General features: G+C 33.8%; 1 protein-coding gene and 1 long non-coding RNA gene across 5 annotated transcripts in view; one reads left to right on the top strand and one right to left on the bottom strand.

Moving 5' to 3' along the window:
* The window catches only part of LOC125182493 (uncharacterized), a 67,024-nt gene extending 58,469 nt beyond the window's left edge, over nucleotides 1–8,555 (top strand). Inside the window, exons 2-3 of the long non-coding RNA XR_007162408.2 lie at nucleotides 5,338–5,383; nucleotides 8,415–8,555. This is a non-coding gene — a long non-coding RNA (uncharacterized lncRNA). The remainder of the gene's footprint in view (nucleotides 1–5,337; nucleotides 5,384–8,414) is intronic.
* LOC106029827 (sodium channel protein type 2 subunit alpha-like) overlaps nucleotides 1–15,444 on the bottom strand; it is a 76,325-nt gene that overhangs the window by 27,308 nt on the left and 33,573 nt on the right. For 2 of the 4 annotated variants that reach the window (XM_066999728.1, XM_066999729.1), the window contains exons 5-18: nucleotides 14,271–14,388; nucleotides 13,846–13,936; nucleotides 12,884–13,012; nucleotides 12,337–12,428; nucleotides 11,030–11,266; nucleotides 10,456–10,519; nucleotides 9,077–9,218; nucleotides 8,422–8,628; nucleotides 7,352–7,642; nucleotides 6,353–6,733; nucleotides 5,613–5,745; nucleotides 4,593–4,831; nucleotides 2,816–2,989; nucleotides 1,327–1,683 (exon numbers count right to left, since the gene is read on the bottom strand). In XM_066999728.1, coding sequence (XP_066855829.1) covers nucleotides 1,327–1,683; nucleotides 2,816–2,989; nucleotides 4,593–4,831; nucleotides 5,613–5,745; nucleotides 6,353–6,733; nucleotides 7,352–7,642; nucleotides 8,422–8,628; nucleotides 9,077–9,218; nucleotides 10,456–10,519; nucleotides 11,030–11,266; nucleotides 12,337–12,428; nucleotides 12,884–13,012; nucleotides 13,846–13,936; nucleotides 14,271–14,388 — 2,655 coding nt within the window. The remainder of the gene's footprint in view (nucleotides 1–1,326; nucleotides 1,684–2,815; nucleotides 2,990–4,592; nucleotides 4,832–5,612; nucleotides 5,746–6,352; nucleotides 6,734–7,351; nucleotides 7,643–8,421; nucleotides 8,629–9,076; nucleotides 9,219–10,455; nucleotides 10,520–11,029; nucleotides 11,267–12,336; nucleotides 12,429–12,883; nucleotides 13,013–13,845; nucleotides 13,937–14,270; nucleotides 14,389–15,444) is intronic. The other 2 variants (XM_066999730.1, XM_066999731.1) reach the window with 2 other exon arrangements.

The following is a 15,444-nucleotide window of genomic DNA, read 5'->3' as shown; positions in this document are numbered from 1 at the left end:
AGGCAGCTCTGAAGAAAAGAGGGTAAGAACTACATGTTGGGAATACAGAAAGACAACTGGATAACAGAGCCCTGAAGACGGAGTAGAGATTGTCTACTCAAAATAAATAAATGAAAAAATCTGCTAGAGCTATGGTATAAAATCAGAATACAGTGAATACTGTAAAAAAATTCAGAGTTCAATACTACATTCCACAGATTTCTCTCTTGTGGCTTATAAAGCTATTTGAGGAGGGTATGTTGCTTGGAAACTCATTTCATTATTATTATTTTTTTGTTATAAGACAACAGTGTTGCAGAAAATCCTGGAGAAAGTGGCCGTGCTACTAGTGGCATGACTGGTTTGATAATCAGCTTATTCCTATTAGAAATTTTATTATTTAAGAATGAGACCAGGATGGCTAATTCAAGAGCTCTTTTGCTGCTGACAGTTGCCTAAAGAAAAGATCTAGAACTGCATGAAAAGATTCTGTGGGTAATGAGAAAAGCAGAGCAAAAGGCTGAGCAACGAAGGCCACAAATGCTGTTGAGTTAGTAAATATAAAACATTTTAAAAGAAATTTATACATGTTAATGTACAAACTGGTCTGATGCTTTCAGAGAAAAAGAAGATGCAATAAAGACTGCTTTTAAAATCATAGAATCATAGAGTATCCCGAGTTGGAAGGGACCCACAAGGATCATCGAGTCCAACTCCTGATGTTTATAAAAAGCACCTAAGAAATAGGAAGAAAAAAGTTGAAGAGTTGAAAATGTTAAATATTTCCATCTGTTTTAATGCAAAACTAGTGCCTTCCAATTCCAGTTTCCTTACCCTATCTGTGTAATATGTTAGGAGCAAGCAAGGTTTAAAATGGCTTTAACTTCAGTCTAAGAATTTTAATGCAGTCATTTGGACAGAAAAGAGCGGGGGGGGGGGGGGGGGGGGGGGGGGGGAATGGCTATGTGTGATTTGAAGTTAATTAGGAAGAAAGTCCTCTTCTGCAAAAAGCAAACTCCCATTTTGGGAGTATAATGCTTGTGGGGCCCATCCTACTCTAAGGAACAAGTACTAGTCCACAAAAATATGAACACATCATGCTTCTCCCTCTCACCCATATTCTCTGAATTGTACTCCATACCCTGACAGGCCCTTCGTTAATTTTGAGGATTCTACATAGGACCAGAAATCTAACGAGCAGAAAACTCTATTTCAGAATCCATATTCATAACATTGAAAATCATACAAAACATTTAAATAACACATTTAATGCTATAAACCACTTAATTACTGGTTCTGTTACCATTCTTTCTCTACATGAATTCTCAAATTGTTCCGACTACATACCACTAGGTTTCCAATCACCATGACCATCATGAAGACAGTAAGGCACATAGGTTGGCCTGCAACCTGCATGCAGTCCCACATTGTTTCTATCCATTCTCCACACAGCACTCGGAACACAATCAAGAAAGAGTGGAAAAAGTCATTCATGTGCCAGCGTGGAAGTATACAGTCGGTAGAGATCTTGCAGACACATTCTTTGTAGTTTTTCCCAAACAGCTGCATCCCAACCACAGCAAAAATGAACACAATGATGGCCAGCACCAGGGTCAAATTCCCCAAAGCCCCTACTGAGTTGCCAATAATTTTTATCAGCATATTTAGAGTTGGCCAAGATTTTGCCAATTTAAAAACTCGAAGCTGAAAAATGAAAATAGAGACATTATTTGTAGTAGTTATAAAAACGCTATAGAAATAAACAACAGATTACAGACCAGTGTCTCTTAATAATAAGGAAAAAAGAAAATAAAAACTAAATAACCTTCAACAGGTTTCCAGCATCCATAGCTTATACAGAAACAGGAGTTTCATTAAATCCGCTCTTTTTAGGCTTATAAATTTTAGACCTTTTTATCCTTATCTTTCGTATAGCATATCTGTATTCTCTTCTACATGAGTGAAACAGCATACTAGTGGAATTTATTCAGCTAGTGAATTATGAACACAGCAGCACATATCTCAACCATTTTGTGCAGAAATGCATAAAAAAAAAGGTGCAACAGAATTCTGCTGAAAGAAAAAAAAAGTCTTCTGAAACCCTCAAAGGATGAATCTTTTAAAAGTATATTGTCTCCAGCAAACAGAAAAAGGAGCAGACCTACAGTCTGGAAATAAAAGCCAAACATAAGCCCTAAGTCAAACCTTACAACTTACGAAGGAAAAACGTATAACTCTCACTCTTTCCACCCAAAATAAAAACTATATAAAACATATTTTGTTTTTGAATACACGCAAAATATGGGAAATATTTTTCTAATTTAATTTCTTTTTACATTTTTTTTTCTATTAAAATAAAGCATTACTTTTTTTGCCAAGAGGAAAAAATGACCTGTTAAAATTAATTTATCAGATTTATAAATCCTGCGTTTTAAAAGACCAAATTTTTAAAAAAGAATAAACTTTTGACAACTTCCGCATAGGAGCAGACAGAAGACTACAAATGTTTTATTTATTTACATCTCCTCTCAGTATGCACTAAGTAAATTGTACACTCACTATGCTGTTACCCATTCATGTTAATACAATTAGAACGGTATCACAGTTCTTCCCCTTGACAAACTTAGCTTCTTCTGAACCATAAAATGGAACACATTATTCCATGATTACGTAAATAATTTTGAAAAACCTGTTTGCAGAGATATCCTGTGACACTTCCGAAAAAAATATAGTATTAATGTAATATTAATATGAGTATAAAAATACTGTGTCTATTTACATGGGTACAATTAAAATTCAGAATTCTATGCATAATTATCATCATTAATTTATTTACCAATCTGAATGATCGTAGAACAGATAATCCATCCACATTTGACAGAAAAAGCTCCACCAAACTAAGGGTCACTATAAAGCTATCGAAAATATTCCAGCCAACTTGGAAATAATAGAAAGGATCCATGGCAATTATCTTGAGAACCATTTCTGCTGCAAAAATTCCAGTAAAAACCTAAAGGAAGAATGTTTATTATTACTTAATAGATGAGTATGAATAAGTTAAACCAGATGACTAAGAATAACTTAATAGCGACAAACTTCTTACAGCAGGATGTCAATAAGGAAAATCATCACAAGTTGAACATCACAGAGAAGAAAAGTGGCAAAATCAAAAGGAGCTGTAGAGTAACTCTATTAACTTTTAGTTAAACCCAAGATGCATTCAGTGACTCATGAAGAATAATCTATACCTAATGGGCCTCCTGTTTGCTCCCCACATCTGCCCTATATCTAATTAAAAGAACATTCCCCAGCAAGATAATAAAGTCTCTCTTGCCACAATGGAAGCTGCTTTAGCTAACGTGTGGAAAAAATATGAATTGGTCATCAGGTGGAGAGTGATGTGCTATTAAATGAAGTCTTCAGGAGAACTCTCAGTGACAATAAGCATGTATTTTTTTGCTATCTGCAAAAAAAGGCCAGTTTTGTCAAGGCTCATGCTTGAAGCAAAACTTCTTTCTGCCTCTGACAGGCTACAGATGAAGCAGAAGGCAAACAACACTTCTGAAAAGGGAGTAAATTCATCGTATTTACTGTAAATGTATACCCACCAGCATCTACAGAACTTCAAAAAACACGTTTTACTAGAAATATAAACAAGCTTATTACAAAAACCAAGAGTATTATTTGACAATCTTTAGAAGAGTTCAAAAAGCAAGAAATCAACTGCTGAAACTACACAAATACTGTTCTCCTCAAATACACCCTGAATCTTTTTTTAAAATGGCGATGTGAAATGATTATCTTCCACCATGATCTCTTATGCCATGTAAACAATCGAAGTATCTCTGTGTTGACTAAAAATACCAAGATACAATTCCAATGTTGACACATTAACATCTCTGCACTTAAGCCGAATATATTCCCAATATGTACTGGAATTTCATTTATTGTAATAACTGAATTACACCACAATCACCAGAAATTCCACTTAAAATGAGCATAAGTGAGAAGTATAGCAGATGATCTGTAGTATTGCCATTATAAAAACAAGCAAAGAAATAAACCAAACCACCTACAGACAGGGTACAAAACCACCTCAAAGGGAAAACAACTGTATCAACAGACACTCTTGGTATAAATCCCAAGTTCTTTCCCTTCCAAATTATTATAGACCAGTCGAAGCAACACTCCAAACAAAATTACAAAAAAAAAAATGCAAAAAATAACAGAGCAAAATATTAATCCATAACAATATCCAACATCTGGTGCTTTGGTGCTTTTAGTGATACTTACAGTAGAAAGCATCTAATTTGGCGCCCACTTTTCTTGCAATACTAAACAAAATCAAGTCAGATTTCTCTTTTGGCTTTCTGTCATCCAAACTCTGGTCATTGAAAACTCTATTTGCAGAAATGTCAGTATGATAATCATACGCTTCAATACAACATACCTCAAATGTTATTTTTAGACTATGTTTAGTTAAAGGTTTATTTTTACATGTTGGATGAAACCTTTAACATTATGGGATGATGACAAAAATAATAAAAACAAAAGTAATTATATTTCAAGGAGAAACAATGTTCAGACTGCATCAAATCATTTGGTGGACTTACCTGATTTCCTATTTTAAGTGTATTGTTGAAAGCTTCAGTCATTGGATAATGCTCCATGGCCATGAACAGTGTGTTTAAAATTATGCAAACAGTGATAGCAAGATCAACAAGTGGATCCATTACAATAAATGAAACTATACTCTTCACTTTTAACCAAGGCTCCCAACAATTCCAAATCAAGAAAGTGTGGGCAAACTTATACCAGCAGGGTGGACATTTTTGCCTGGATTCTTCAAGTTCTGGGGGGAAAAAAAAAAAAAATGCAGAGTAAGCAATTTGTGAAGAAAGCGATATATTTTTGTTTGGTCTGCTTTTTCACGTTTATATTCCTGGAACCATTAAGGATGTTTGGAGGAACCTTCTTAGAAATTATAGTTGCTGAATGAAATCGTTTCAGAAGACTAGAAGAAAATCAATAAGGGTTTCCAGCTAATAACTGAAAAAAGTTGTCTACTTATCACACAACCTTATTTTCAAAAACACCCTATTTAAATTTAAGGACACTTTTCATAGAAAAACTTCCAAATTCACAGTCCCCTCAAATTTCTAACTATTGATTTGCAAGAAAAATATGATTAATTTCAGCAAAAACAGTTTTTGTTTTTTTTTTTTTTTTAAACTATTCAAGCTTTTTTTTTATGAATTTCAGTAATAATTTCACTACTACAAAAGAAATTACCACTACAAATTTCCTTCTTCCTATTAACTAAGGCCTGGCTTTTAATTTTATGTTACCTTCTTATAGTATAGGTTACCAGAAGACTTATCGCAAGGCACTTCTTCCAATATGAGTAAGTAGTATAGTACACATACATTTTGTCTGTTTTATTATAATACTTTTTTTTTTTAGTTTAGCCTGTTTATCAGGCTCCTTCGTTTCTTTTTTCATTTTGTCCTACCATTCATTTTATGCATTTGCAATGGCTACTTATTTTTAGTCTTCTGTATTTGCATGTGATATAATACCTTCACACCTATGACTAACTCAAGAAAGTTCATGAATCTGTAGTTATAACACACCTTCCATCGTATTTGTGATAATGCCAGCTATACTCATAGCTCTCTCTCTTAAATTGGGATCCTCCAGCAAATCCATTGGTATTTGGTATGAACTTGGACGTCTCTTTTTTATTTCAATTTCTGTAGTAGTGCTCTATAAAAAAAAAGGGGGGGGGGGGAGGAGATAAATATAATTTACCTTTAGAAATGCTGACAGAACAGGCATCAAAAAGACTCTTCACTTTCAATGGATTCATAATATACACAGGTTCATATTCGTGCTATGACATTAGAATTTTTTTTTCCACCTTTTTTTTTTGTTGTTTAAAGAAAATGGGTATTTTCAGGTTATACTTCTGAATACTGTTAAGCACCTTATAAAATACCTTATAAAGTATTAAGCCTTGATATTTAATTTCCAGATTATCTTTGCATTATAGTTTACTATTAACTTCTTATTAGACATAAGCAAATTCTGGAGGAGGCTATGGCCAAAGAAACAAATTGACACTTCTCAGTGGAAGCGTGAATTTTTCACTGGATTCACTGCAAATTCACCAGAAGCATGACTTTTTCTGGTTCCCAGTCCCATGCTTTCTTTACCAATACTTAAATTCCAAACAAGTTCAATCATAATATACTTATAAGATGTGATTTATGCTAGGAAGTTTCTGCAATAGCAATTGTTTTCTGAAAGTAACTTTTACAGATCAGCCTTGATCTCTAATCCTGAAATCTGGAGTAATTAAAAACTTTCTTACATTGTCATCAGTTGTTGGTTTGTCTATTATCACCTCTGGCAGAAGCTGACCTGTAGGTGACAAGAGACACGGTGGTCCATCCACTAAGGAAACCACTCCATTGCAATCCACAGTGCTGTGCATCTTTCCATTCATTGGAAAAAGTGTCGGCCTTCTTGACGATCTGCTGGCCTGGCTAATGTTACTACTGCGTCGTTCACTGTGTCTGAGTGGCACAAAAAGAGAACCTCTTCTGCTTCCATTATCCTCAAATGTGCTGTGCTCATCATCAGCAAAGTCGTTTTCAGATCCTATCTCTCTTCCATGATCTCTAAAACTGAAAAGACTTGTTCTGCTACTACGTCTGGGAGAAAACAGGGAGCCACGAACACTTAGTAAAGACTGTAAAGGAAATAAACAAAGTCACCAGATTTTTAATATACACCATCTGTATCTATGAAATATATATATATATATATTATATTCCCCCCAAATCTTTCAGCTTTACTCTTAATACAGTGCCTTAGATAGACTTCAGACACATGAGAGATGAGAATCATCTGAATGGGTAAATTTACAGTCCACTTAAAACAATTATCAGAGAACAAAAAGTGAACATGCATGAGGCTATAGCAGTTTCCATTCACATATTATAGAGGAAATAAAGACTTTACGAATTCTAACAATCCGTGTAGATTATGCATTATGTCAAATTATATTGTTTCGTACTTTTAGTCTTCTACCCTGATACATTACACTTAAATTTTCCTTTTATGAATTAAAAATTAATTTCTACTTCAATTGAACTACGAAAGTGTACTACTGCTGTGCACCATGTTGAGACCCACCAGATCCCAAACAAGAAAATAACCTCCAAACTCTTGTTTGATGCAGTTGGTAATTAAAGCAATGCAAAATTCTTTTTCCTAGGTTGTATTACTTTACAAAGTTACAGCAAAGTTTGCTGCATATTACAATTACCACAAATCCAAACAACAAAAACTGCACTATTCACAGTACCTGGTGGGGTGATGTGAGCTGTGTCCCATAAGCAAGTTTGTTCCCATCAAAAGAAAAACGGAAGCCTTTCCTTCTGATACTGCCATCTGATTCAGATTTTGAAAGCTTTCCCTCCTTTGTGTTATCTTCTTCCCCAGAGAGTTCCCTTTGCCTCCTTTTCTTCCTTCTGTTTCTCCTTTCTTTGGCACTTTTTGAGCTAAGCTTGGATGCTTCTGAAGAACTATCTGAAGGTCCACCAATCCCACTTTCACCACTTAATTCTGTCATCTCTGCTGCAGCTGCTGCTATTGCCTGTCAAAGCAATTATTTAACGCAACATCTAAAACATATGTGCATGATCAAATGCTTTAAAATTCCACAATCTTTTAAGAATGCTATAGTGCCTGTTTCTGAAGTTTATACCACATGACTTGTAAATGTGACAAAAGCCTAGGTGGATTTGTTGTTTAAAAAAGAAAAATAGCAGTAGATTTTTTTTGTTTTAATTTCAGTGAATGCAATTGCATGCAAAAGAGCTAAATGCAGTTATACTACGTTAATACAGCCTGTATTATCTTTGTAAACTGATTTTAGCTGTTATTGTAAACAGCTTCCCTAAAAGCTGCTATTAGGGAAGAAACTTTGGGGGTATTACTTGCAGCTTGCAAGTCTTAGATTTGCTAGTGATAACACAGGTAGTATAAGTAAGTAAAATTTATGGACAAAAACATATTTAACTTTAACCAAGGCTTGACAAACACTTCACAACTACTAGAATTACTTTTAAGTTGAGAATTTGAGAAATTCGGCATGCCAGGTTACTAGATACTAGCTCCTGATAAGAAATGTTTATTAAAAAAACTACTATTCCAATTTGTATTTTCTATTCTCAGATCAGAAGATCATTAAAACTTTAGACATCAACATTAAAAAAGAAATACACATGCCTTTATATATCTCAAGTATTTTTAGACTGCTTTCTCTATGGCTTTTTATTACTTTTAGAGTGTATTATCTAATTGCTGGGTTTGTTCCACATGAATATCATACAAAGAGATATGCTAATGCTCAAATTCTTTTTTAGAAAATACCTGAGCTTCTTCCTGCTGCTTCTTCAGCTGTTCAAGCATATGCTGCAAGTCTGCCTCCCTCTGTTCTGCCTCGACCATAGTTGCTTGGTTCTGTTCTTCATAGGCCATGGCAACCACAGCCAAAATCAAGTTAATCAAGTAGAAGGAACCCAGAAAAATGACCAGAACAAAAAATATCATGTATGTTTTGCCAACAGCTCGTAACGTCTAGAGGAGAAGAAGAGAAATGATCCATCTGGTGAAGACATGAATCAATTCTGCAATTCCTAAACACTGACTGAATTTTAAAAGGACAAAACTTTAGTAATTTAAAAGATAATAGTTATTAAAACAGATTTTCACAAACATGAAAAAACTATGGTGAGAGAACTAATTTATACAAAGACAAATTAAGATTCATGTTTTGCTGTTAGCTAAAATACATTGTAAAAATGAAAGAAAGGATCAAAAATGTGCACACCTCTTCAGAAATCATGTGAGATTCTGTACTAAGAACCCATGTCTGCTTAATTCTGCAACTGAATTTGCTTTCTTTCATAAATACTGCACTTCTTCAACTGCTATCAATAGCTGTGGTATGTAATATAAACAAAGGCCCTTTCTGTGTTTGGTTTGGGGACAGTTAGACACTAAATGATTTTTATCATATGCTTACCAGCTGATAAAGATTTTCCCAGTAGTCTTGTGTCATAAGCCTAAACAGGGACAAGAAAGCCCAACTGAATGTGTCAAAACTAGTATATCCATAGTTAGGGTTTCTTCCAGCTTTCACACAGATAAACTCTTCTGGACATTTACTAGGGAAAAAAAAAAAGTAATGTGTATAAAAAAACATGTGTCATTAAAATGGTTTTAAATTACTGTGCCTTGAATTTCCAATAAAGATTAATTAGACCTTATCTGACAAGGTGGCTGCTGCTATTTGTGGCTTACACTTTAAAAATTATTGAGGAAAGGAGAACAGTGCTCTTTTTTCTAACCCAGCAAATGGTAAACAAGTAAATGAAAATCTTTCTTTCAAACTTTTCACCATTATACACAAAATAAAACTTATTCCTAACAGATTGATACTATATCTGCAGGTGCCTCTTCAATGGAGATAATATATTTGCTTAATACAGATGTTCCATAAATTGAACAGTTCCATGCAAGAGAAAGAGTCGGTATAGATATTTTTTTTTGTTGAATTTTGCATGCTTGCAGGGTTGGCATACCAGGTTTCTTGGTTTCTTCAGGCTTGTGAAATAGTCAAGTTAACAATTCCACAACAGGAAATAACTGCCAGTGATAATATTTTAACCTCCTGAAACTGTATGTATCAGTTTTGATAGTAGGTGATCCAATTCTGTAGGCACATTATCTCTGTTACGATTGTATTCCTAAGGGTTAGAGGAGGTTTTGCCACCAAAAAACTTAATGGAAAGACACTATAAAGATTTCTTTCCATATGCGTGTCTGCGTATGTATGCATATATATAACTTGATATATATTACTTGCATATATATTACTTGATATTTACACACAAAATGTTTACAAAAAAAGCTTAAGTATATCTGTTTTAGACATAATTATCCAAAATAAGGGAGGGACTGCTATATCACTACAATCTAGTAATTTTATTTTATTACAAAGAATTGTTGTAAAGAGAGACCAAGATAGTGCCATGCATGAAGTCCACAGACAGAAGAATAATGAAGATGTCCTCCCAAAAGTCGGTCTTAAGTCCCAGTTCCCCATGCCTTTTTTAGAGATATGAAATGACTTGAAGTCTTTGATATGGAAGTACGGTCTCAAGTCATTGATAATGCAATATCTACCTGCTGAAATAGTATTTGTCTAGTTAGAGTTTTTAAATTTACAGCAAAATATTTTCTCACTTAGTATTTTTACTCATTCAAGTGGTTAGTTACTATGAACCATGACCGTGCATTTTTTATTATGGATTTAGGTAGCTAAATTAGCTTTTTAACTTTATAGTGGTATTGTTTACATTTTGTTTAAACAGGTGGTATGTAGTTTTCATTGTATCTTACCCTGCATCTGAGCTATTGCCACAAAGCAGATAATCCTTTTGTCCTTCTAGACGATAAAAATGACCTAAAAGAAAAGAAATGCTAAATTACTACAATTAAGGCAAGGAAGTACTACACCAAACTACAGTAATGTAAGTGTCAGAAGATGCAATCTTGATTTGTTACACCCCCCACCCCCAAATAAAAACCAAAAAACACCTCTTCCAAGGCCAGAGAGGCTTTGGTGTCTCCATCCTTGGAGACATTCAGCACTTTACTAGACATGATGCTAAACAGCCTGCTCTAATGACACCTTGCAGCTGGACCGGATGACCCTGGAGGTCTCTTCCAACCTGCATGATTCAGTGATTTCCAACCTAACCCTACAATTATGTTTCAAAGTGCAGTTAAGGGAAAAAACAATCATGTCAGTGTGAATTTGGGAGGCAAGATATAAAATATGTACTCATTGTCATCCTATTTCATTGATACTTATCTTCAGCCTATAACATGACATGGTAATCTAATGTGTTTGTGCACGTATGTGTGCTTATACACAAATACTTCGACACATTATTTCAGCAGTGTTTCTTACTTTCATTCTCAATGTATGCCGTCCAGTCAAACTCTGTACCATTAAAGTATGGAGCTACGTATTTTTCAAAAGTCGTTGAATTTTTTGATGGCCATAACAAGCATTTATTCTTCAAGTTGCCCATGAACAGCTGCAGTCCTATTAGTGCAAACACACTCAGGCAAAACACAGTCAAAATCATTACATCTGAGAGCTTCTTCACAGACTGAATTAAGGCTCCCACAATAGTCTTCAAGCCTGCAAACAGAGGCAGATTTTTATTAAATATTTACCTAAGCTAAAATAAAATGCGGATTACTCCAACACACTATTAAACATCATGCACAGCTGCATGAAAACAGTCTTAAAATATTTTTCAAAGGAAAAAGATATCAGTAAGTCCCATAGCTCCTGATAAACTAATTGGAAGCTATGAATGGTAGGCATTCCAAAACACCCGTTCTACAAATAAACAAGTAGTGTTTTTTACTCATGCTCCCTGTACATGTTAACTACATGTGAAGAAAATTGTTCCAGTTTTATTTTCTGCTTGATGCCTCTTCCTCCAAACCTGTGCCAGTGTCCTTATCCAATTCACAATATATTGGTTCTATAACAGCAAGCAAAAAACAAAACACAATAGCATTGCAGCAGAGATTTTAATGGTACCATTATAATGCGTCCTATTCAGCTGGAGGTGATTTGGTGAAGATAGGCATCTCAAGATAATACATCATGCAATCCCCATGCTACTCCTTATTTTCTTATTCCTTTATCAAGGATTTAGCTTTTAAAATGCATTGAAATTTTCAATCCCATATGTCTTTGATAAATGGTAGCATTCAGATTAGTAATAGAAAAATGAGAAGATGATAATTAATTTTGATCTTTCATGTGGAAGAGAAAATTTGATATCATGAAATAGAAATTATAGGCTACATAATATATAGGCTATATAATTCAATTTCTCATGCATGAATGTATTAAACTCTGAGGCTGAGTGTTTTAGAGAATCAGAAAAATAATCAAGTTTAGTTTAGTTTAAGTTAAGACTGGAGCCTAAATCCTTCTGTTAAAAACATGAATTCAGCTTCTGTGAAAATTTCAATCAGCCTCAGTGTTTAACCTCGCTCTCACCTGGAATGACTGATATTGTTTTCAAAGCTCGGAGAACTCTGAATGTTCTCAACGCTGAGACATTGCCCAGGTCCACAAACTCTGTCACATATCTGTAGTGAGGGATTCCACACACAAACACAATGACAGCACACACAGAATTAAACAGAGGTGATGTAGAGAGCTTACTATTTTACACAGTTACTTCTTACCTGGAATTACAGAAATAGTTTTCAAAGCTCTCAATACTCTGAAAGTTCGAAGAGCTGAAACATTGCCTAGGTTTACAAACTCTGTTATATACCTGTAGAATTAAATCACAGTTACTCAGAATTAAGGTAGAGTGTATGTTACTTACCTGGACCTGTAATCCAGACTATTTTTTAGGAAGGGGGAACAGTAAATGAAAGACTTACATTCATATTTTCCTGTTTCAATGGAGTTTTCCCTAGGAAGCATACCCTTAAGTATTTCCATTGAATGTAAATTAATATGAAACTGATTACCCTGATTTTATTGTTTAAATATACTTTATAATAGATTGTTCAATTGTAACTTCTCTTTTGTACTGTGCAATAGTACACTAATTCGGCCGTGTGCTAGATCAAGGCAAACATTAAAATGGGAGAAGTTGAAACACAATTCAACTATAATTCATTTTAAATGAGCTAACATAACCCAAACAAATTATTACCATTTAAGAAAAAAAAAAAAAGTTCTGGCTGGTATTTTACTTAAAGCAAATAAATGTATACTTACGCAAAGGAAATGACAATAAAATCAAGCCAGTTCCAGGGGTCACGAAGGCAAGTAAAATCATCTATACAGAAGCCTCTTGCAAGGATTTTTACCAAAAATTCAAAAGTATAAATACCAGTAAAAGTGTACCTATGAGAAAACATCAAAATAAAAGTTTAAGATTGTCATTCAGTGATATAACAATATAGAAGTAACAGAAAACCACTCAAAAGCAGTGATTATTAAATGGACTGTAATGGTAATTATGAACTTACATCAAACATGACTGCTTTCCCACCATTCTTCTGAATACTTATGGGATTTTTACTTTTTAATCTGAAACATATTTTTGCAGTTTCTGGCACGCATAAGTTTGAAATTTGAACACAAAGTAGTAATCAGTACAAATATGAGGAAAATATTTTTTTTGTAAGTGAAAACTTCAGCATGGTTGGCATTTCAGAAATAAAATCCATGGGTAAGTGAAACTTAGTGTTTACTACAGTTACCAAAGTCAGACTTTAGAATGTCTGACAGTAATCCTCATATTTTGATACGAAAAGCTTGGGTGTTAAATTTTTACATTTTGTTAAGCATGAAGGCTCTTCAGTAGTGGCTATACAAAGCATCTTACTGAAAAGCAACAGTGTCAGTTTGACAGGATTATTATTTTTTTTTCTTTTAATAAAAATGCTAACGGAACGGCTGAAAAGGGAGAGAGCGCAAAAACATTATAAGTACAAAAATTATGATCAAAAGGATTAAATCAGTTTTATTCAGGGAAAACGGGTAACAATATCATAGCTTTTTTTCTTACAGCCTGCAGGCCTGTAGTGGTTTGAGTTGCAGCTAGTATTAATCAACAGGCTAGAGAAAGAATACCAGCTTTGCACATGATATTAAGTAAAACCACACAGCTTAGCTCCTACTTTAGCTTTTCATTTTAAAACCATTTTAAAAATATATTAGATAATTTTACTTACTCCACATTCTTTGTCCAATCTGGTAGTTTATTCCATGTCATGAATACACAGTTTGTCAAAATAGTGAGCATAATAAGCATGCTGAACAATGTTGACTGCAGTTAAGGAACTTACACTTTCTTAATGCTGAATTTGCTTCACACAAAACATGAGTAGTTGACCAGGCTTTAGAACACTGACAACACGTACAATACAAATTAGTTTAATATGACTAAAAATGCCATAGATAATGCAAAAATGTTTCATATTAATTATACTATTAATTCTGTAAACTAGGTATACATGCTAGCCCTCATTCATTTTGAGAGCAAGAATTAAGGGTACGAACACATTTAAATACTCAAACAAACAATCATTATAAAATATTTCAAAAGACCAGTAATTATTATGTTTTCATTTTAAGCAAACTAGGTAAAAAGGATATGAATGAACTAAAATCTTAATAGCTATTCTTCTAATAATATTGAAAGGAGATAAAAGGTACAAGGCAGAGGTGGCACTGAACCTGAAGATTGTCTTCCCTTTATTCAATACTATAAATGTCTTTAAAAAAGAGAGAGAATAGGAAATTAAGGATATGTTTGCAACCTCACCATAAATAGAGGCTGCACTTACACAGATGTAAGTAGCCAAATTTATTTTCAATAAAATTATTCAAGCAAGTATCTGATTCTGTATTTTCACATAAGCAAGGAAAACTGAAAACCATACATTCTTTTTCTCTGTGCTCTTAATGTCTGCATTTCAACATTTTCCTGCATTATGTAAATAAGTGAAAACTATAATTAAAAAATTGTCCTTTTAAAACATTAAAAATGTGTGCAGCTATATTGCGTGCACTTCAGATGAAACCTGGCAGTGCAAAACACAGCACCTAATCAACCATTTTTGGAGACTCACCAGCAACTACTTAATCATTTCAGCACTTAGAAACTGCTTCTGAAATTAGACATCCTGGTTCTTAAAGACTTTACTGCCTTTATTGTCTGAGCAGTTATTTCTAGTACCATTTACACAACCATTTTTGATTTAGACTAAAACTGTTATCTAATGAAAACTTAAGTCAGTCTGCATTTCATGATTATTTTCCCAAATGACAAATGTCTGGAAATAAGTAGGTTTTAATATTGATTCTTCCTGTTTTATGCCAATATTCTATTGTAACATAAATAGATCATTTAACAGTAGAGCTCGTGGAGTAGAAACAACAACTAAAACAACTGAAAACACTATACCTGATTATTAGTCTTCAACATTCTGTACTAGAAAAATACTGCTTTAACCGAGTTGCTTCTTATGGAAGATGGTAACCTGCTGATTATCCAGTTCTTTGTTTCAAGAACCTATTCTATGTTTTTAATTCAAATATTTTATTGATTTTTCACAATGAAATAAGCGCTTGCTTATTCTGTACTGCCTTTTAAAAGTAAACTCAATTTTGTTTTCATTTTGAACATCATTCTGCTTCTCTTTTCATCATCTAAGATCTATACTTGCTAAAGGCACCACCCTTGATCTTGTCTCCTTTTTTTTAAGTTTCTCTATAAAAGAAACTGAGTTGCATTATAATAGATGAATATACATCAATTTAGATTTCAT

The sequence above is a fragment of the Anser cygnoides genome, chromosome 6 (genome assembly GCF_040182565.1).
Source record: "Anser cygnoides isolate HZ-2024a breed goose chromosome 6, Taihu_goose_T2T_genome, whole genome shotgun sequence".
Classification (NCBI taxonomy): Eukaryota; Metazoa; Chordata; class Aves; order Anseriformes; family Anatidae; genus Anser; species Anser cygnoides.
The sequence above is the reverse complement of the archived record's forward strand: the minus strand, read 5'-3'. Positions and strand labels throughout refer to the sequence as shown.